The 20,199-nt window shown below is 52.5% G+C and overlaps 8 protein-coding genes across 8 annotated transcripts; 3 read left to right on the top strand and 5 right to left on the bottom strand.

The window, feature by feature from the left end:
- Nucleotides 1–397: 397 nt before the first annotated feature.
- Nucleotides 398–991, bottom strand: CC77DRAFT_982221 (hypothetical protein). Its single transcript, XM_018536107.1, has one exon. It carries the CDS (start codon nucleotides 790–792, stop codon nucleotides 580–582), a length of 213 nt encoding a protein of 70 aa, XP_018390285.1. The 5' UTR covers nucleotides 793–991; the 3' UTR covers nucleotides 398–579.
- Nucleotides 992–1,211: 220 nt separating this feature from the next.
- Nucleotides 1,212–3,443, bottom strand: CC77DRAFT_548054 (hypothetical protein). Its single transcript, XM_018532133.1, has 2 exons — nucleotides 2,413–3,443; nucleotides 1,212–2,349 (listed from the first exon to the last, which is right to left on the bottom strand). Exons 1-2 carry the CDS (start codon nucleotides 3,136–3,138, stop codon nucleotides 1,468–1,470), a joined length of 1,608 nt encoding a protein of 535 aa, XP_018390284.1. The 5' UTR covers nucleotides 3,139–3,443; the 3' UTR covers nucleotides 1,212–1,467.
- CC77DRAFT_547447 (adenine nucleotide alpha hydrolases-like protein) lies at nucleotides 3,311–5,570 on the bottom strand. Its single transcript, XM_018532129.1, has 3 exons — nucleotides 4,841–5,570; nucleotides 4,231–4,624; nucleotides 3,311–4,182 (listed from the first exon to the last, which is right to left on the bottom strand). Exons 1-3 carry the CDS (start codon nucleotides 5,068–5,070, stop codon nucleotides 3,484–3,486), a joined length of 1,323 nt encoding a protein of 440 aa, XP_018390283.1. The 5' UTR covers nucleotides 5,071–5,570; the 3' UTR covers nucleotides 3,311–3,483.
- Nucleotides 5,571–5,673: 103 nt separating this feature from the next.
- On the bottom strand, nucleotides 5,674–7,119 carry CC77DRAFT_928099 (DnaJ-domain-containing protein; the record flags this gene model as incomplete). The annotated part of the gene is made up of 3 exons (XM_018534032.1): nucleotides 5,674–6,717; nucleotides 6,770–6,910; nucleotides 6,970–7,119. 3 exons carry the CDS (start codon nucleotides 7,117–7,119, stop codon nucleotides 5,674–5,676), a joined length of 1,335 nt encoding a protein of 444 aa, XP_018390282.1.
- Nucleotides 7,120–7,166: 47 nt separating this feature from the next.
- Nucleotides 7,167–9,200, top strand: CC77DRAFT_547870 (hypothetical protein). Its single transcript, XM_018532132.1, has 4 exons — nucleotides 7,167–7,388; nucleotides 7,441–7,882; nucleotides 7,931–8,850; nucleotides 8,915–9,200. The coding sequence occupies exons 1-4, from the start codon at nucleotides 7,380–7,382 to the stop codon at nucleotides 9,086–9,088; spliced, it is 1,545 nt and encodes a 514-aa protein (XP_018390281.1). The 5' UTR covers nucleotides 7,167–7,379; the 3' UTR covers nucleotides 9,089–9,200.
- Nucleotides 9,201–12,025: 2,825 nt separating this feature from the next.
- CC77DRAFT_1005785 (kinase-like protein) lies at nucleotides 12,026–14,174 on the top strand (the record flags this gene model as incomplete). Its single annotated transcript, XM_018523374.1, has 4 exons — nucleotides 12,026–12,207; nucleotides 12,378–13,388; nucleotides 13,436–13,688; nucleotides 13,734–14,174. The coding sequence occupies 4 exons, from the start codon at nucleotides 12,026–12,028 to the stop codon at nucleotides 14,172–14,174; spliced, it is 1,887 nt and encodes a 628-aa protein (XP_018390280.1).
- Nucleotides 14,175–15,189: 1,015 nt separating this feature from the next.
- On the top strand, nucleotides 15,190–16,125 carry CC77DRAFT_899267 (concanavalin A-like lectin/glucanase; the record flags this gene model as incomplete). The annotated part of the gene is made up of 2 exons (XM_018533560.1): nucleotides 15,190–15,601; nucleotides 15,683–16,125. Coding segments are annotated over 2 exons (855 nt in total), but the record flags the coding sequence as incomplete, so codon positions are not given.
- A 315-nt stretch (nucleotides 16,126–16,440) lies between these two features.
- Nucleotides 16,441–19,472, bottom strand: CC77DRAFT_547694 (hypothetical protein). The gene is made up of 2 exons (XM_018532130.1): nucleotides 19,378–19,472; nucleotides 16,441–19,324 (listed from the first exon to the last, which is right to left on the bottom strand). The coding sequence occupies exon 2, from the start codon at nucleotides 19,273–19,275 to the stop codon at nucleotides 16,771–16,773; it is 2,505 nt and encodes an 834-aa protein (XP_018390278.1). The 5' UTR covers nucleotides 19,276–19,324; nucleotides 19,378–19,472; the 3' UTR covers nucleotides 16,441–16,770.
- Nucleotides 19,473–20,199: the final 727 nt, after the last annotated feature.

Below are 20,199 nucleotides of genomic sequence, written 5' to 3'. Positions count from 1 at the left end.
GTATAGGCAGTCGATGGTGCAACGTGGGAAATGGCATGTCGAAATTCTTTGGCGGGGTCGGATTACAAGAGTTGCTGTGGGCAAGGTTAGCATGGCGGGGCAGTGGGCAGCGAATGAATACGGGAATGCAAGCCTTCGCTAACACTGTTCCTAGTTGCATACTTCGTGTAAGCAGAACAGGAATCTTGCTAGTCTCTAAATAACGAAGATGCATATGTTCTAGATGATGTGTGGCCTGTAAGGCCTTACAATGCGAGTGGCATACGCATCAATTATCAGGTTGTCTCACCTCAAGATCTAAGGCACGGGATAAGTAGACTTTAAGGCAGAAGAGTACGAGACGGGTTTCAACAAGCACAAATAGTGCATCTCCCTGTAAACATACAGTCGTAAATATCAGCCACGCAAGCAAGACACAAGGACAGCACAAAACATTGTTACATGAACATTATCATTCGTTTATTCATTCATCCTCAAGACAGCCTAATGATTTTACATAGGTCCTATGTCCGAGTCCTGGCTTATGATAGCCATATCGAAAGGAAGGTATCGCAAACTTCAACATTTCCTTATCCTCGTTTAGACCTTCTTAGAAGTAGTCTCCTCAGCGTGCTTCTCCAGAGTGTGCTGGGGGTTTGAGCTCAGGCTGTCCTTGGTGTTGTCGCTGGCCTTCTCAGCGCCCTCCTTGGGGCCGGCGCCTTGCTGGTTGACGTTGTCGGAGGTCTGGCCGGATTGCGCACCGGATTGGCGCTCGGGCTCGGGGGACTGGCGGCCGGCGTTGGGGGCAGACATTGTGATGGGTGGTGGGTATGTGAGTTGTTTTGGTGGCTGGAATGGGATGTTAGTAGATGAACGTTTAGTCGTATGGAAGTAGTTGGGAAGTGGGTTCCGAGGTGGCTGGCTAGCTAGCTAGCTGAGAGCTTTAGGATAAACGTACAGTTGAGTAGGTGTAGTTGTAGTCTGTTCGTCGATTAGCCAACACCCATGAAACTTCACGTCAAGAATTGAAACATACCTGTAGTAGAGCTTGTGAAAAGATGTGAGAGTGTCGATGGAGTTGTCCTCCGAAGCTGCCCCTCTGCCTCTTTTCATGCGCGAAGCTGCCCCACTAGGCCTGACGTCACATAGCGAAACGCGCTTGAATCGGGCAACATCGACGTCAACTTTCAATCAAACAGCGCGCAAGGGCCCATCGCGGGCTCGCGGGCCAGAGGATGGATGCTTAGCAAGCGCGTGTGGTGCTTGCTAACAGGTTCGTTTGTGGTTCATGCAGCGATGCCCGGCCGGTGGCTGTTATCACTCAACGCGTTGGGCGCGCCTCTTTCCCCATAGGCTTCGCCGAGCTGTCCGGACATCTCGGTGGGTGTGCCGAGAGTGCGAGATGTTTATACAGCGTTGTATGAAATTGTGATTAATGCATTTATGTTATCATGAGTTAATGATTGCGTGCTTCGCTTCGCAAATCTATCAGGCATTCTTGCCCATCTCTATATCGGCATCACCACCATCACCGTCGTCATCCCATTCTCCTCCCTTGAGTCGTTTACCCAGCCAAAGACCCAACACTGTAGCTGCACTGGCAGTCAAGAACCAGCCCTCGAACCATCTCTCCGTGAAACCTGGTTCTAATGGCGCACCCAATGCATCACCGATTTTGCTCTTCATCTCAGGAGGCAAATTGCTCCTAAGGAGTAACGCTGAACTGATCACATAGGTCGCTGTAATTTGTGAGATGATAAGGGCGAAATTCGTTCTAGCGTGATGCAGAAGACCAGGTACTACTCTAGCGAAGAGATAGAAGGTCTGGAGGACACTGTTGAATGATAATAGTAGCATCACGCCAGACAGGAGGAAGGAGATGGTGCGGCTCCAGGCAACTCGGTCAATGGTTGGATCCCAATGCTTCGCTAGTAGGGCGAGGACGTTGTTGATAGGATCGTTGCTTGCGAAGCTCGCATTCGGAGATGAGAAGCGACGCAGGGTAGTGACAGTGGTCGCAATGACGCGGTACGCACAGTATATAGCGAAAATGTACGAGACGATGTTGAACAGCTTCCCGTTGGCAGTATGTGAGCGCAGTTGATTTTGTCGACGGTTTTGGAGCACCGTCAGGGAGTTCTGAAGTGTATGGCGCATAGTCTCGAGGCCCTGTATCTCAAGCTGTAGAGTATTTCGCTCCTGGACGTCAGGGTTTCCGCGAATCGATCCTACTACGCGACCCATGAAGCCCTGCTGAGGGTTGTCCGCAAGTTTTCGTTCGACGGCACGAAGTCGGCTCTCTTTTGCCAGAAGCATGTCGTTTGTAGCTTGTATGCCGGCTTGCTTTCGACCGATATCCGATTCGGTGACCTGTACCAGATTAGTATATGTCAAAGGCGCCCCACACTACTAAGACGGAATTCGCGGGCTTACTGGGCGGTATTTGACGCCGAACGTGTGCCAGAGGGCAGATATGGCAGCGAATCCGGCGAGTGAGGCCATCAGACTGATGCCGATTATGCCAATTCTTTCCAGACAGCCCTCGCTAAATGTATGATCATGCTCATATGATTCTTCATGAAGATATGAGCCCAGTAGCCCTCGCCCAAGATACCAAAACCCTGCTAGCCATACTGCCAATCCACAAAGCTCCAATGCCCATGCTGCTCTGCGTCGACTCTTCTGCTCACCATTAATGTTCAAGCCCGTCCCTGATATGATCGAGTGGATCTCGAAAGCTGGTGTTGCGATGACGAGAAGGAAGAGCAAGGAAGGTAGCGTGATCTTGAGGGCTAGTGTTCGTGTGGCGCGGTTTACGGTGTTGGAGATTTCGCAGAGGATGAGTTCGGCCAATACAGCTGAAAGAGCAAAGTTGGTCGAGAAGATGATGCTTGCGAGCGATCGCGCATTTGGGCGTAGGCGGTTCAAAATCGAGGTCCTTTCGCGCTGGATCGATCCAGGCAGCCGCGGACCGTCATGATGCGCTTTGCGATCCGCATTGCCAGACAAGATGGGGAAGAGCCTCTGCGACACGACAAAAGCGACAACCAAGAAGGTAAGAATGAAAGGTAGCGCCGATACGGCCACTTTCATCGGACTCCGGTGCAAGGCATAGTCCGGCATGCACTCGTCGCAGTCGTCTTGGAGAATCGGGAACATCGGATCGGCGGTTCAGGTGGTCGGGAGCTAATGCGAGGTTGCTTGGTATTGCCAGTTCGTCCTGGTTATGGGAGAGGTGCGTATATCCATCGATTACGCGGCACGGTATGGATACGTTGACACATTGAGGTCCTGTGAATGTGTAAGGTTACGCAAGTGAGGCAATGAGGGACCGCCGAGGCTGGGGAACCGTAGGGGACGCGCATGCATGTCGTGGCGCCACAGCCACATGAAACGACGTCACGCCGATCAAACCGGGGTCTGGCAACAGCTTCCGAAACACCACAATTTACCGTCTTTAGGGCTGATGCGGGGAGCCTGATATCTTGGGTATTAATGCTAACACTACGCGCCTTCCGAGTCTTTCTGCGCCGAAGACGTGTCTTCGGACTTCTTCTGTGCTCCACTGGTGAGACTGTCCATGTAGGACATTGACGTATTTCCACCACCTGCATCTCCTTCGCCAAGGTTTAATTTCTCCGTTGCGCCTGTAACTTTATCCACAGCGGAGATCCCTGAAGTTGATACCCCGCCTTGGTCGTCCTCGTCCTCGCTGCTAGATTGACTACTGAGCTCAGGACTGTCTAAGTTTTGTAGATGTGGACTCTTCATCATAGGACCAGGACTTCGGGGATCATCTCCAACCAATGTACTAGTACCGGTGTCCAGTTCATCCTCGCTGCTGTCTGGCGCTTGTTCCACCTGTGCCAGAGGATGCGTGTCCGCTGCAGGTTTGGGTGCGGTCGCTGCGCCTCCAACGATCGCTGCCTCGTCCTCGTTCGCGAAGAAGCTGTTGCGAGGACTGTTGAATTCAGGAAGGCTTTCGCTCTTCGCGAGGATTTCTCTGTAGCCTTGGCGATCTGGATCATTTGTGCGCTTGCTCTTTGCTTTGTCGCGTTTCGATGTGGGACGGACAACGATGACAGGTACTGGTGAATGCTGGAGACAGTACTTGGACACACTACCCGGAAGTAATCCCTGGAATCCACCTAAGCTCTTGCCTCGAGTTCCGACCACAAGAATTGCGGGTTCGTAGAGATTGATCTGGACGGTCATTAGAGAGAAATACAGTTAATCCATGATCAAACTCACCATGTCATCGATAACTTTGTTAACCTTGCCAATTGAAAATTCCAATATGAGGTTGATCGCCTTGTTGTCGTGATTCCGGCTCTGTATGTCGGCCATGGTATGCTCTGCCTCTGAACGATATCGCCCAGTCTCTACGCTTCGCTCTCCGGCTATTGCATCTTCCTTCTCCACCACTCTGAGGCATACTATCTCATCCCCGTCGTCGACCAGCTCGTTTATGAGCCATTGCAGAGCATATACTGAGTACTCGTTCTCGTCGAAGCCACATAGGAACGTCCGCGAACGCTTGGTGTACTCGTAGTCTTTGTGTTTGGCGATCAATGTAAAAGAGCTCTCCTCGATGAAGTCTGCAGGCTTGTCGAAAGTGTCGAAAGATACACGAGGTTGGAAAACGCTAGACGGCGATGTCAGCATGTGGTTTCACGACTTTGCAATCACCAGAGTGAGACGCCGCCAGATCGAGTGCTTCCTCTGCATTCTCCAACATACTGGGAGCATACTTCGCCATTTTTACTCGCCATGAGCACTTGGACAGAAACATGCAGGAGCAAAGATGCGCAAGCACTCGGGTATACGGGAAGCGCATGACATATGGTAAACCAGTACTTACGGTGGAGGCGGCGGTGACGACAATCGACGTCGTTCACGGGGCCTGGGGGCGCCTCTGGGTAGCGACGAATTTCTGTGTGCCAAAAACTGGATTGAAGGCTGCCTTATCTTGTCTTGCGCGAGGTGTCCGCCAGTCGGGAGCTGCAGCGGGCTCACTTTGTAAGATGCTGAGGACTTGCGAGGCGCTGGAGACGCATGCCGGCCGTCCCTCGACGTGGGGGACGCGCTCATAGTGATGTCGGAGTGAGATTACGGGCACGAGGTCCTGCACCAAGTCCAATCAGGCGAGCGGAGTGTCAGTGAGGTCCGACCGCGAGAAACTTGCTGGCGTGGGCTTGCGCAGGCGATCGGTGCTGCTGTGCGTCGTGGGCAGGGTCCTTGGCGCGGGGAATTAGCTGCTCGCGGGGTAAATGGGCGATTAAGGATGGCGGTGGGGAATGTTGTAGCAGTCTCTGCAGAGGTCGTGTGAGAGGAGTGAAGGATCGGGTCAAAGTTTGGTAGTCGTTAATGCACTGCCTGTTCCGGGTGACGGCATGCTTGGCTTCTTGGTGGTGTGTCGCGCGATCCGCATCCATCGTGTTCAGACCCTGGCGTACCGCGGAACGCGCCGCTGGATGCGTTGACACATGTGAATGGAATGACATCAGATGAGGTGCCAATCTCGGGTGTCGCTGTAAAGCAGAATCAAAGATTGGGATTGAGTCGATTCGAGAAGACCTTCACGACGAAAGATAAGAACAATTGTCACAAGGGGCGGAATGCATGCATGTCATTATTCCCGTTAAGTCCAAGTCTAAATGTCTAACAAGAAATGGGTGCAGGATGAGGCATTTCTCAAGCCAAAGCCTTGAGCTCACCCTGAGTAAGCTTCGCAGCACCAATGAGACGCTGGGCCTCCTCCTGGAAGATCGCCTTGATCTTGCCGGCGTCCTTCTCACCGTTGAGCTTGCTAGTGATGGCAGCCAGTTCCTCGTTGTCCATCTTGACAATGAGAAGATCGACGTCGTTGAGAGCGGCGTCGACTTGGGAAGCGGGCGCATCGCCGGCACCGTGGAAGTAGTTGGCGTCCTTGACAGCACCACGGACAACACGCTTGTTCTTCTTGGCTGCGTTCTTCGCAGCCTCCTTCGCCTTCTTGTTGTCAGCCTTTGCGGCCTTTTCGGCAGCCTCCTTCTCAGCGGCAGCCTTGGCCTCCTCAGCCTTCTTCTTCTCGGCCTCTTCCTTTGCGGCCTTCTCAGCAGCCTCCTTTTCGAGACGGCGCTTGTTCTTCTGCGCGCTCTCTGCTTGACGGAACTTCTTGATACGCTCGTCAAGAGCCAGAGCATCGTCCACCATGTGCCTCAGACGAGCGGTGTCCTCAGTCTTCTTCTTGCGACGTGCAGCCTGGTTCTTGCGTTCGACGTGACGCTTCTGGTCACGGTTCTCGTTATCATCCGGAACATCCTCATCGAGGTACTCAAAGGTCCTCCAGCTGTCGAAGTTGTACCAGAAGTTGTAGAAGTGCTCGACCTCCTCCTTGCTGCTGTTGGCATTGCCAAGCTTGGGCACAGGCTGGTTGTTCGAGAAACGTCCCTCGGCCTCGAAGACCTTGCCCCAAAGCTTGTAGAAGTTGCCCTTTTGCGTCTCCTTCTTGGATGGTGGCTCAACCTCAGCACCCTCGTCGACGGAGTCGAACTGCCTCCTCCTGACGGGGTCGGACAGAACTTCGTGGGCCTTTTGGATGCACTTGAAAAATTGATCGTCCTCGGTTGCGCCCTTGGCAGCCTTCTTGTCGGGGTGATGCTTAAGCACCTTCCTGCGGTGGGCGCGCTTGATCTGTTCGTCGGTGGCACGCCATCGGTAGCGGGTTATGCCGAGCACAGCGTAGTGGTCTTGAGACTGGGGAAAAATCAGTAAAACTTCACGGTATGCTTGGTGCTATCGTCCTTACCTTCCAGTCCTTGGCCTCACGCTGCAACATGACCGGGTCCTCAGGCTCGTCAATATCATCGGGATCCTCCTCCTCGACGCTCTTGACGTTGGCCTGGGCCTGGATGCGGTCATCCTCGGAGAAAGTACGCTTGTTGCGCTTCTGCAGACAAATCGTCAGTACTGCATGTATTGTTGAGTCGTTTCTGGAATATAACGTACTCTGCGGGCATAGGCGAGGAAGTGTGGGCCAACAGGCTCGATCTTGCGGTCGTTTGCCTCGCTCAGCTGGCCGATGGCCTTGAAGTCTTTCTCGCCAGCCCAGCCCTCAGGCAGGACCGGCAGCGGTAGGGAAATCTCGACGTTTGCCATTGCGCAAGAGTGTCGTTGTCGTGGTGGGGGACACAGGCTGCGTGAGAAAAAGTGAGGATTCCCGCCGCACTAGCTTACCGAACCGTGATGCTAGCGCCGTGACCCCCGATAGCGATCCATGTCACTTAGCCGCGACGGACCCCAGAACGTGTCAGAATAGTGTTTGTCTCCCATGCTTCGGTGTCTGATATTCCATTAACCAAGTTTGTTACTTGTCTTCTTGCATGTCTTGTTATACGTCTTCATAATTCAGCATCATCATGTTCCAGGTACCTCAACTCCTTCTAGGCTGCACCCCAGGAAAGCTAACGAGAGATACAGCGCCTTCGCGGAGCCATCGACGCCAGAATAGCAGAAGAGCAAGCGCGCCAGAAAGCCACCACGCCGACGACACCTGCGCGATCCAGCTCAACAACCCGGCGGTCCAATTCGCGGAACCTCTCGCCCTCGAAGCGAACAGCGAGATCGAAAGATGCCGACAGCAGCAAGACGGCCCCGGCAGGGAAGGGCCCTGACCCCTCAGAGTTTGACCCCGAGTTCGTCATAGGAGAGGAAGAAGATCAGCCGAGTCGAGCCGGCACACCGCGACCTAAGGAGAAGGCGCAGCCCGCAGAAGCCAGTGCTGAGAATGGCGAGGGCAAGAAGGAGGAGACAGAGGGACCGACTGCTGAAGTACAAGAGAAGCCAGAACAGCCACCGGAGATACCACCAGAGGCCAAATTGCGGTTGCGCAGATTAGACAAACTTGAGCCCAAGTATACTGGTTGGTGATGTCTCGTGTTTGTATGCGCCAAGCTAATTCCCTTACCAGAGCTCCTCCGGTCGTACCGCATCGCACACGCCAGAGTGGGCGCAATCGAGGCCTTTGAAAGCTCCCTCCGCGAATACACGCCTCTCACCTCCATCAGCGACACTGGCGCATTTGTCGAATACCTAGGCCAACTTAACGTCAAGAGTGATATGCTCATGGAGGAACTCAAGCGGGTGTCCAAAGAACGCGACGAGCTCAACAAAAAGCTCGAGGATGCAGAGAAACGCGCAAAGGAGGCCACAGACGAGGTGGAGACTCTAAAGTCACAGGCGTCGGCAACCAACGACGCTGCACAGGATGACTCTACCACACAGACTGAATCCGTCGCACCTTCATCCCCTTCCAAAGCGTCCAAGCAGACCGAGACCACCGAAGAGACCGAAGACTTCTTCTCGTACGATAGCGAACTGCCTCGCTTGCAGTCCCAGCTACAAGAGAGCGAAGAGAAGATCGGAAAGCTCGAAGAGGAGAACAAGTCGCTCAAGAACGAGCTTTCCACGGCGCAAGAGTCCGCTCAGTCGTTTATGCAAAATTTAGAGACTACTACAAACGATCTAAACACGTTCAAGGATACGCATCAAAGGCTATCAAAGGACGCCGATGATCGTGAGAAAGAGCTCAACAACACAATCGCTGATCTCAAGTCAAAAGTTGACAGTGCCGAAGGAGAGCTCCAGAAACACAAGGATACGCATGACCAAAGTGAAAAGACCATCGCCGAGCTCAAGGCTAAGCTCGATTCAACGGCCAAAGAACTCGATGATCTACATGCAGATAAGGGAGAGAAGATTGTGGAAAACGATCAGGTGCAAGAGCTTCAACGGCGAATCGAAGAGCTCCAGGGTGAACTTTCTCAACTGCGCGAAACACACGCCAAGGCCGAGAAGCGGAACGAGACCATGGACGGGCTGCTCAGCAAAGTGCGCGAACAACTCAAGACTACAGAGACGAAGCGTGACAGTGCCTTGGCTGACCTCGAACAAGCAAAGAAAGACTTGCAGAAAGCCAATGACGAGAAGAAGACGACCAAACCAGAACCGGTCCAACTACCACAAGCAACTCCTGCTCAAGCTCCCCAAAGCGCAGCGGCAAAGAAGAGGGCTCGTAACAAGAAGAACAAGAAGGGAGGAAACGGGCCCGCGGCTAGCGGAGCGTTGACGCCCGAAGCAACCCCTAGTGAAGCTGGAGACACTGAAGGACTACTCAGCCCTCGTGATGCAGAGTTCACACCATCACAACTTGAGGATGCTTTGAAGAACGTTGCACAACTGAAGTCTGATCTGGAAGAGAAGGCTGCAGCAATCGACGCACTGCAGACTGAGGTGGCTGAGAAGGCATCATCTATCGACCTGCTCAAAAAGAAGGCCAAGGACCAGGAAGATATGCAGGAAGAGATCGACACTTTGCGTCAGGATCTTCTTGATTACGGCCTTGAGCATACTGAGGCTAAGGACAAGGTCAAGACGTTGCAAGCCGAAAAGGCGGCACTTCAGGAGAACCTGAGCAAGCTGGAGGCTGAGATCGCCGAACTGAAGACTAGCAAAGCGTCTCAGGAGTCATCGCAGCAAGAAAGAGAGGCACTGACGGCAGAGTTCACAGAGCTAAAGTCAAAAGCAGAAACTCTGCAGACTGATCTTTCGGTTGCAGAGAAGCTTGCTGCATCTCGCTTCAAAGACCTCACCGACATGAGAGAGGTGTTGCAAAAGGCGCAGCCTGAGCTTACGTCGTTGCGCAAGGAGGTGGCCGAGTTGCGCACTACCAGGGATGAGCTCACCAGCAAGACTACGGAAGTCCGACGATTGGAAAACCGCGAGAAAGATCTCAGGTCGGAAATCACCGAATACCGGTCCCAGCTATCAACCAAGGAAAGCGACATTAAAACTCTCAATGACAAGATCAAACAGGAAACCAGCCAAAGGCTTGCGCTGGAGGAGACGAACAGAAAGATTCAGCGAGACCTTCAAAACTCCGAGACGGCGCGGGAAGACGCCATCGAAGCCCGGAACAGGGTGGCGACAGAGTTGATGAAGGCACACGTCGACCTCAAAGCATCACGTGGGAAGGTGCAGGATCTGGAAGAAGAAGCCGCGAAGCTCACTCGCGAAGTGGGGAGCCTACGTGAAGAAATTCAGATGAAGTCAGCCCAATCTGCGAGCGCGCAAGACTTCGTGAGCAGCATGCAGGACCAGGTACAAGAGATGAGTACTCAGATGAAAGAAGTGCGCTCCCGAAGCGAGAGCCTGGAAGAGGAGCTTGCCGACGCGCATCGATTGCTAAGCGAACGCGGACGCGAAGCTGAGACGATGAGAAGGTTGTTGAATGACGCTCAAGGACGAGCTGAAACACGTGTGCGTGAGATGCAGGAGCGCCTCGACCTTGCAGTTGAGGAGCGCGAGCGTGCAGAGGAGCAAGCCAGCACATTCAGCCGCCGACGAGCCCGGGAGCTTGAGGAACTGAAGCAGAAGGTCCGCGACGCTGAACGTGCACAAGCGCGCGCTGTTGAGGACAAAGAAGACCTTGTGACTTCTGAAAGGGAGCTCCGCAAGCAGACAGAAGATCTCGAGAGGCGGGCCGCACAGGCTAGCGAAGAAGCTTCAGAAGTCAGGCTCGCCATGAGCCAACTTCGGGACGCACTTGATGAAAGCGAGAAGCAGGCTCACGAATTGGAAAAAGAAAAGAGCGATTTGCGACGGGCATTCGACGAGACCCAAGGCCGTCTGGAGAAGCTTCAAAAGTCTAGCAAGGTACGTTCTTCAGCGACGACTGACGTACAACATACTGATGAACAGCAGACAATGTCCGACGAGCTACGAACTTTGAAGACACGTGGCCCTGAGTCCGTTGCTCAATCCTCGAGATCCTCGATTGAGTCATCACGATCGCGCATAGCGTCACCGATACCAAAGGGCGGTGGAGCTGTTGCAGAAGCAATCGACTACGTGTACTTGAAGAACGTATTGTTACAGTTCCTCGAGCAACGTGACAAAAAGTACCAGCAACAACTCATCCCCGTACTGGGAATGCTCCTGCACTTCGACAAGAAGGACGAGCAGAAGTGGATGGCAGCGGTCTCGGCCAAGTAGCGGCTGGTGCGGCTCTCCGCAACCAGACATGCAGATGATGATTCCAGCATGACTTGCAGATCAGGTGTTAGCAGGTCGTAATGGAAGAGCGCGATGTGGAATGTAGGATATGGGATATTTATAGTTTTGCATAGCGATTTCTTCAAGGTCACGGTTTGGGCAAACATGTATGATATGGCGGTGGGGTTGCTGTGGCTCCTGCCTTGGGGGTTGGGCTGAGCAACAAGGCGCATGGCTCTTTCCGCAACAGGCGTATCTGTTTGACAATAATAACAAAGGTAGGAGAAGACGAAGGTACGATGATGCAATTCAGGGTTTCTTCAAGTGCTGTCAAGATGCGTGATGTTGACGTCCCACGTGTAATGTGACGGATCGGGTCGCGACAACAAGCATTGCTGGCAGCAAGCCTCCCTCATTGCTACCCGGGCCGATAGATGTAGGCAAGGAATTTGGTGCGCTAGACGAGCAAAGACGCAAGGCTTTTTGGGCAAAACTGGCTTCTGGGGAGGAACTAATGTGGTAGCAGGCGACTATTTGTAGGCGTCGACTGATGTCATAATTCGTCTCACCTGCTTCTTACCGCTTCCTCCGGCTTTGACGCGCATCCAGCCATCCGTCACCACCTCTATTACCATCCCAAGTCACAGCGAATTCTCCGAGAGGCGAGTCCAACTGAATTAATACCGCAGACCGCATCCCGCCCAGCGAGTCATCACCCGTGGTCGTTGCAGCACCTCGCATCCGTGCAATCCCCCACGTTAGCACCAATCAGGAGCCAGACATCGATAGGCTGGCGAGGGGAGCGCTAAGCCCGTCTCCAGCAATTGAAGAAATCGCGAGGCAGTGCGACGAGAGAGCCACACTGCCCTCATAATATATATTCAAGCCCATAGTCTGCCTCTGTCCATGAGCGCTGCCCAACGCGTCCCCAGCGCCTAACCGTACATCGCATCCCAGCAGCCCTCGAGCCTCAGGCCCGCCCACAGCCCAGCGCGTGGCGGGGAAAGCCACCATGAATGGCACCGACATGAAGAAGGCGGCCATCAACAAGGCGAAGCAGGTCGCGCAGGCGGCGAACAGCAACGGCGGAAAGAAGCGACGGAAGGGCCAGGACCTGAAGCCGATAATCACCACCGAGGGCCAGGGCAACCAGAACGCTTCGCCCGCTGGTTCGACGGGGTCCTTTCAGTACAAGTACGTTCACCACCACCACACCTCTGCTGCCACCGCCCAGAGCCCCCATCTTTCACCCGCCCACCCCAAACACTGCGCCACTTCTCCACTCATTTTAATGCGCGCGCACACATGCACCGCCCAAGACATGATCTGACTGCAGCAACCCTATACTAACTCCAACCCCGCAGTGTGCAGAACGCCAACTCGCCGCTCGCCCAGCACAAGATGTACGGAAACCAATTAAGCCACTCGCCCGACTCGTCGTCGTCGTCGGTCGATGAAGCCGAAAACACAGCCGACGAGGAGGACTCTGAGGACTACTGCAAGGGCGGCTACCACCCGGTCCAGGTGGGTGAGGAGTACAAGGACGGCAAGTACACAATTGTGCGCAAGCTTGGGTGGGGTCATTTCTCGACCGTCTGGCTGTCGAGGGATAACACCAACGGCAAGCACGTCGCCCTCAAAGTCGTGCGCTCCGCTGCGCATTACACAGAGACCGCGCTCGACGAGATCAAGCTCCTCAAGAAGGTAGTCGACGCGAACGAGAAACACCCCGGCCGGAAACATGTCGTCAGCCTACTCGATTCCTTCAACCACAAGGGCCCCAATGGTGTTCACGTCTGCATGGTTTTTGAAGTGCTAGGAGAGAATTTGTTGGGCCTGATCAAGAGGTGGAACCACCGGGGTATACCCATGCCTCTGGTCAAGCAGATCACAAAGCAAGTCTTGCTCGGCCTCGACTACCTCCACCGCGAGTGCGGCATCATCCACACCGATTTGAAGCCCGAGAATGTTCTCATCGAGATTGGCGACGTCGAACAAATCGTAAAGACATACGTAAAGGATGAACCAAAGAAGAAGGACAGTGAAGACAGCGTGAGGAACGGCAGGCGGAGACGGAGGACCCTCATCACGGGAAGTCAGCCGCTCCCTAGTCCGCTCAACGCGAGCTTCAACCACGCCGACATCTCTAGCTTCCCAGGCATGGGAGGTCCACAAAGCCTCAACAAGGTCATGAGCGAGGGTACAGGTAAAGACTCCCCCACGACTATTCCGAGTCCTCCTTCTTCATCAGACGGTGTCGTAATGAGTGGTGCTCTAGCAACTCCATCCGCTACTCCCAGCCTATCCATGGCAGAACGGCTCGGTATCAAGTCGTCTACCGAAGACGACGCGCAGAAGCAACGGGAAAAGTCCGCGTAAGTTGTGAAGTTATCCACGTTGGGAAGTGTACTAATTCCTTCAGCGATCTTCTTACCAAGGAGGTATCAGGCATCAGCCTCGACAAACCCAGCAGCTCGTCCGGCAAGACAGAGCTCGAGCAGCAAGTCGAAAACGCTTTTGAAACCATTTCAGTTAAGATTGCCGATCTTGGAAACGCCTGCTGGGTCGGCCACCACTTTACCAATGACATTCAGACTAGACAATATAGGTCACCAGAAGTTATCCTGGGTAGTAAATGGGGTGCTAGTACCGATGTCTGGAGTATGGCCGCAATGGTATGAGCGCTAATCAACACGAGAGACACGAGCTGACATCACTAGACATTCGAACTCATCACCGGCGACTACCTCTTTGACCCACAATCTGGCACAAAATACGGCAAAGACGATGACCACATCGCACAGATCATCGAACTCCTAGGCACCTTCCCGAAGGGTCTATGCATGTCGGGAAAATGGTCTCAGGAAATATTCAACCGCAAGGGCGAACTTCGAAACATTCACCGATTACGACACTGGGCTCTTCCCGACGTCCTTCACGAGAAGTATCATTTCAGCGCCGAGGAGAGTAAGAAGATTGCCGATTTCTTGTTACCCATGTTAGAGCTGTTGCCAGTGGACCGAGCAAATGCGGGTGGAATGGCAGGACATGACTTTTTGAAGGATACGAAGGGTATGGAGGGTATGGATCTGAATATCCCTGTCGGTAGTAAAGGGGAGGGGATTGAAGGGTGGGCTACGGAGATAAAGAAGACGCGGTAGATCTTGCCCTTCTTCATGAGCAGGTGAAGCTGAGTTGTAAAGGCATGAAGACTTACTGCACTGGTTAGCCTTTTTTGTATGAGCAAATGAAGTGTACCTTGCGCCTTTTTTTTTCTGGTCATGAGCGGTTGGAGTTGTCGATTGTCGCACTGGGGCGAATAACGGATTAGAAGAATTATGACTACGACTCAATGTACACTGCGCTTTCAGGTGCATGATGGTTCATAGACGGCATCTTACAAGTTTATGAGGTGGACTGCATTGGACCGGAGTCTCGTATCTGTATATCTCCGTATTACCTTTTCACATCGTCCGCCCGTCTCCTTTTCTAGTATGAGGCTATCTTGTTCAAACGCTGGCGGCCGCGTGCGGCGACACTCAGATTGGATAATTTGGTGCACAATCTTGTGGCAATGTCCAGATGCCTTTCGTATCTCGATGCTACAGTGCGCATGTATGGCGTCATTTTATTCGGATGTACGATTAAGCATGATCGTCAGTCTTGTGTTTGTATATTTGTACAAACCCAATATTTCCGTCTTCGTGTTCGCGAGCTAAAGTTAGCCACGACGAACAGCCACAGCTCATATTGGGATGGCTGGGATCAGCTAGTGGGGCGAGCGCTTCGTCATCGGCCCACGCGGCTTTAACACAGGCCTGACAATGGTACCTGACGCGGCCGTAGACGCGACCCTCTCGTTCCTGAACGACATTGGACGTGGGCCGTATCCACGGGTGCGGATGGTGATCAGGGATGCCGATGGCTATCGAAATGAATAAATGACCCACTTTGATGGGGCTGTGGTGGCTACCGAAGCGTCGATAACCTCCTCGTTCAAGCTTTCTGGGATTTGATTAAAGGTGTGGGTACGCGGCTCTTTTTTGATGCTTATCCTCATATCCAAGACTTCCTTTTTGTCTCATCGCTGAGTTGCTGTCGTTTCTGCTCTTTCTTACTTCCAGGGACATTCGTTTGGAGCGGTCGATCAACTTCGTACTGTTTAACTCTTTCATAATGCATTTCCCCAGCGTCTCCGTACTCCCTCTTTCTCTCATCCTCTCCGCAGCCATCCCCGCTCTTGCTCAAACATCCACATCATGTGATCCCACCAAGAAATCCTGCCCAGCGGATACCGCCCTCTCCTCGTCAACATACACACACGACTTCACCAAGGGTGCCGACGACGACAACTGGAAAGTTACCGCTGGTGACATTTCTTACACCAGCAAGGGCGCGGAATTCACAATCAACAAAGCTGGTGACGCACCAACGATCCAATCACAATGGTACATCTTCTTCGGCAGCGTGAGCTTCATCATGACAGCTGCGCCGGGTACGGGTGTGGTTAGCAGTGCGATTCTTGAGAGTGATGATTTGGATGAGATCGACTGGGAGTGGTTGGGTGGAGAGCCTGCGAATGTTCAGAGTAAGTTACTGTCTCTTTCTATCTCCCCTAATACGGGGTACTTATGCGGAAGGGGAGAGCGCTAACACATCCCCCTTATAGCAAACTACTTCGGAAAGGGAAACACAACAACCCACGACCGTGAAGCCGACGCCGCTGTCACTGACACCCAAGGCACAACCCACAACTACACCATCCACTGGACCTCTGACTCTACATCATGGCTCGTCGACGACAAAGTCGTCCGTACTCTCCAGTTCGCCGATGCAAACGGCGGTAGCAACTACCCTCAAACCCCCATGAACGTCCGTATTGGTATCTGGGCTGGAGGCGACCCAAACAACGCCGAGGGCACGATTGAATGGGCTGGAGGCGAGACAGACTACAGTAAAGCGCCTTACACCATGGTCTTGGAGAAGGTTGAGGTCAGGAACGAGAACCCTGGAAGCAGCTACTCGTACGGCGATATGACTGGTGGTTTTGAGAGCATTGTCACCGATGGAAAGGGTAGCAATGCGAAGAAGAGTGACACTGAAGAGGGAACAAAGTCTTCTTCTGCTTCCGGCTCTGCTACTGCTTCCGCTTCCGGTTCTGCTAGCCCATCAGCCACGGTCAATGTAGCTGGTGGTGTGGGTGGAGAGTGGGCTTCGGCTATTAGCAACAGCACTGGTGCATCAACCACTGCAAGCATGGCCACCTCGGCAAGTGCTACTGGAAGTGCTACTGGAAGCGCCGCGGCGGCTGAGAACACTAACTCTGGTGCTATGACGAGCAAAAGCTTGGGCGGAAGTCTTCTTGTTCTGGTCGGTGCGGTCATGGTAATGTTGTAGACTTAGACGGTAGTATTGATTAGACGGTCATATTTGGGGATACTCTTGTGACACTGAGCTGAGTGATGTTTTTATCTTATCATGTAAAGTGCTAGACATGTGAATGGAGTAATATACGCACATCATTGGGTGGTAATTCCACGTCAGGAACAGAAGCTTCATACCAATCACGTGTCAAGACAAAGAATAATTCTGGAGCCATTTTTATATTGCTAGCCTAGTAACTATGCAAAGCGTCCATCGTTTGTATGAGGACCACACTCTTCCCTTTTTCAACACCAAAGACTATCGATAGGTGAGCCGCACAGGTATGCAGGTGCGACCAGGCCAGGAAGTAGGTTGCGAAGCGATCGTTCCATTTCATACTGGAGGGCCGAAAGGCATTCGAAAACCTCCGTTTTCATCTAGGAGTATGATACGACCAGCCATACCGCGGAGTTCTAGATTCATGGTGTCTTCGGATGGATTTTCGAAGCTAGGCTCATCCTCAGCCTTGGAATTTTCGAGACTGAGCTTCATCTCTTCTCGGCACACCATGGAATTCATGAGAACATTGTTACCTTCCTTCTGTACGATCTTGCGGAGTATGGCGGCTGCCACTGGGAAGATGCTGGCATGATGTCGCGGATGCCCACCCAGATCGTAGAGCATATCCCCGATGACATCGTTCATTGATAGCCCTCCAGTGAACTTGGATACGGGATAGTCGAGCGGCGCGAAAGTAAGAGCGTATTTATGGATCTCCTGTAGTAGCCGGATACATCTAAGGTTTAGATCCATGACATCGAATGCGAAAGCAGACTCGTCTCTCTCGATTGCTAACTTGAAGATGCTGAGTTTCTCGAGAGAGGATAGCGGTTTGCGTGTATTATCAGGTTTGCCTTGAAAGTCGTTGACTAGACACTCTACCATGACAAGGATATCATTCTTCGCCTTGCTCATCCCCACAGGCTTCTTGCGTCGTGGCTCCCTGTCTGTACCTAGCTCGCAGCGCCGTGCATGATACTCGAGGCGACGGACCCCGCCAATGTTGCACTCTGTCTCTGCTTCTGAATTGCGGGACTTGTAATCCGCAGTGAACTTATGAGCAGAGAAGCCCAATATGAGGTTCACATGCTTTCCAAAAGTGGAACCTTGCTTCGGTCGCTTGCCCATGAACATCCAATCGCTACCTTGCCGCTCAATGAGCCAGTCCATGTCGGTCCACTGCCAGCCTTCTGGTAGATTCCCGGATCGCTGGACAGCATTGTAGAGGTGAGCTGAGACAATAATCTGTCCTTGATTGGATGCCATGTCGATGGCTGTCCTGTGATAATCATCGCGCATGTTCGCAGAGATCAAGCCACATAGCCCAGGATCGTGATTGAGTAACGAGAAACCACGGATGTTATCGAATGGTCGACTTGTTTGCTTTTCGCACTGATCGAACCCCTCCTGAACCAATGTATCATTGAGCAAGATTTCAATGAATTTCTTGCGTCTGACAATGTCTTCGCGAAATGTGACATGCGTAGCGCCAACTTTCTCAAGGCCTCCAACGTCGAGGTACGCTTTATAGCGTTCGATAAGCTGCTGCCCGGTCTTATCAAAGAGCATCTTGCCAAGATGCAGACATGACCCTAACTCTCTCTGCATGTCCCAAAATATTTGTAAGGAGAATACGATCCAACTATTCAGGTTTCGGTCGTACAGCACGTTATTCGCAGCCTTACGCACCATATAGCTATCAGGCATCGGCTCTTCATCTGGCGTCGATACAAACTGTGAAATGCACTTGAGGAATCTCCTCTCGTCGTTGGTAAGTCGACACTTTTCTTTTGTCTTTTCAAGCCAGAAGATCCCAATAACCAATTCGGTGGTATGCGTACACATCACAGTATCGGAACGTAGTATCTGCTTTCCTTCTTTGTAGGCAAAAGGGTCGCTATCATCATCGCCTGCATCGATGAAAGCTGGACCTTTCCCACCCTTGCTGTAGCTGCTATATATGAATTTAACGATCTCCAAGTGCATTTTCTGCGATCCAGAGTCTTTGAAGCGTGGATGGGCTTGCTCGAATTCGTTGCTCAGCTTTTCGATCATAGCTAGGGCGGCGTTCATAGTCAGCGCGGCGGCTTGGAGACCTATGTCGCCCTTCGCGAACTCACGCCAAGTTCGCCTAACAGCAAGTCTGAGATGTGTAGCGTCCTTGAGAAAGCAGTATATAGCGAAAGAAACGTCGGTTTCAGACGGCTCGAGCTTGTAAGAAACCTTTTGTGTGGCAGGCATGACTGGACTCTCGATGGCTTCTGGCATATCTTCCGTGTCTAAAGGCTCCTCGAACTTCAAGTGCTCGAACGCGTTGCTGGTATGTAGCGGTGTAGTTTTAACAGCCTTGAGTGGCTGGCGTTGGGTCTGCGACAGTTTCGACTTGATGATCTCCAAGACGTCCTCCAAAAGCTTGATGAAGTGTCTGTGGCCCGCATTGCTCTCCTTGACGGCGTCGTCTACTTGATCAGATATCATGGAGTACCAAACTGCACAATCTTTGCGACCCCGAATGACTGCACGCAAGGTTGTGAAGACCTCAGGTGGAACACACGTGCGCTTGTCAGCAGCAATAGCAGTCGCAAGAGCGAGGAACGACTTGGTCGTGATCTGACATGTGGCGGTAGCATTTTGCGTCAGTCCGGCTTTCTTTGCCTCTTTCCTAGTCGCTCCCTTCAGTCTGCCTCCGGTAGGCGGTACCACGTCTTGACGGCTGTCTTTGAACACATCATTGACAGTACCAGTTGCGCGGGCTGTCTCAGCTAGCCACTGGACGAAGTTGTTTGTGCCTTTCTTGTATTTGTGGTACGTATCGACGAGCAGAGGCGCGAGCCCCATTTTCAGCGATGTGGACGGCGCGTGAACGTGGGTATGGTGTGTTGCAGTCCTGTGGTATGTTGTTGGGTTTGAAGAGTTGGACGTAGCTGGACGAAGGCCTACCTCTGAGTCGAAGAAAAGCTAAACGATATTTGTTTATGAAGATCCGCGGTGAAGTTGAGACTGAAACTACCAAAAGCACTCTCACACAGATAATAGCGAAAGGACTAGACTAGAGGCATGTTTGACAGAACGTGGTAATAGACAGGTGCTGTACACAAACCAAAAGGAACCATCTTAAAGATTGCAATTCAAGGTCTCCCGAACCCAGCTCTTCAAGCCATGACCACATAGCTGCTGGGTCTAAGGCCATAGCCTTCGCGTGATCTTGTAAGGCTTTTCATTGCTGTACCACAGCTCGTCAGAGAGAACACGGTCAATGTCAACGATCGAAGCTAAGCACGCGTTACGGCCGAACGCAGTCTTGATACCCCAGTCGTTAACATATGTAACGTTCGATAAAGTGATAAAGTGATTGTGCTGGAGACATGCAATACAAGAAATCCGATGTTCGCGTTCGTTGGTAGTCTTTGAGCGCAAAGGCGATGACGACACGCGGTAGTAGCGCGATTGGCAAACGGCGCTAGGTAGAATGTGGCTGTTGCGGGTGCGATCTGGCTCCTGTAGCAGTCTTTGAGCATCACACACCTTCCTGTCCTGACGTTATTCAGCTACTACCCATACTACACCCAAAATTTTTACTGCTACTTAGAACCGATCAACTCTAATCACCCTCGTGTACTGCAGAGGAACTTGATGCTTGGGAAATGGCGGACGGGTTGCTTACGCGCAAAGATCCAGCCTTGCACAGCCCCACCCAGCGGATGAGCGTGATGTGTAGACAATCTTTCATTCTCTTCAACTCTTGTTCTCGAACTTCACATG

Source organism: Alternaria alternata, assembly GCF_001642055.1.
Source record: "Alternaria alternata strain SRC1lrK2f unplaced genomic scaffold CC77scaffold_3, whole genome shotgun sequence".
Taxonomy (NCBI): Eukaryota; Fungi; Ascomycota; class Dothideomycetes; order Pleosporales; family Pleosporaceae; genus Alternaria; species Alternaria alternata.
This window is presented reverse-complemented; position numbering and strand designations above follow the sequence as displayed.

What these genes read in the sequence shown, in the direction of transcription:
- CC77DRAFT_547870 (XM_018532132.1), top strand. An exon ending in ACTTGAGCCCAAGTATACTG is followed by an intron (nt 7,883 to 7,930) that starts GTTGGTGATGTC and finishes TTCCCTTACCAG; the next exon opens with AGCTCCTCCGGTCGTACCGC. An exon ending in TGGACGGGCTGCTCAGCAAA is followed by an intron (nt 8,851 to 8,914) that starts GTGCGCGAACAA and finishes ACCTCGAACAAG; the next exon opens with CAAAGAAAGACTTGCAGAAA.
- CC77DRAFT_548054 (XM_018532133.1), bottom strand. Translation starts at nt 3,138, where the DNA reads ATGTTCCCGATTCTCCAAGACGACTGCGACGAGTGCATGCCGGACTAT. An exon ending in TCGGCGTCAAATACCGCCCA is followed by an intron (nt 2,350 to 2,412) that starts GTAAGCCCGCGA and finishes AATCTGGTACAG; the next exon opens with GTCACCGAATCGGATATCGG.
- CC77DRAFT_982221 (XM_018536107.1), bottom strand. Translation starts at nt 792, where the DNA reads ATGTCTGCCCCCAACGCCGGCCGCCAGTCCCCCGAGCCCGAGCGCCAA.
- CC77DRAFT_547447 (XM_018532129.1), bottom strand. Translation starts at nt 5,070, where the DNA reads ATGAGCGCGTCCCCCACGTCGAGGGACGGCCGGCATGCGTCTCCAGCG. An exon ending in TCGTCACCGCCGCCTCCACC is followed by an intron (nt 4,625 to 4,840) that starts GTAAGTACTGGT and finishes ATCGCCGTCTAG; the next exon opens with CGTTTTCCAACCTCGTGTAT. An exon ending in ACAAAGTTATCGATGACATG is followed by an intron (nt 4,183 to 4,230) that starts GTGAGTTTGATC and finishes ATGACCGTCCAG; the next exon opens with ATCAATCTCTACGAACCCGC.
- CC77DRAFT_547694 (XM_018532130.1), bottom strand. Translation starts at nt 19,275, where the DNA reads ATGGGGCTCGCGCCTCTGCTCGTCGATACGTACCACAAATACAAGAAA.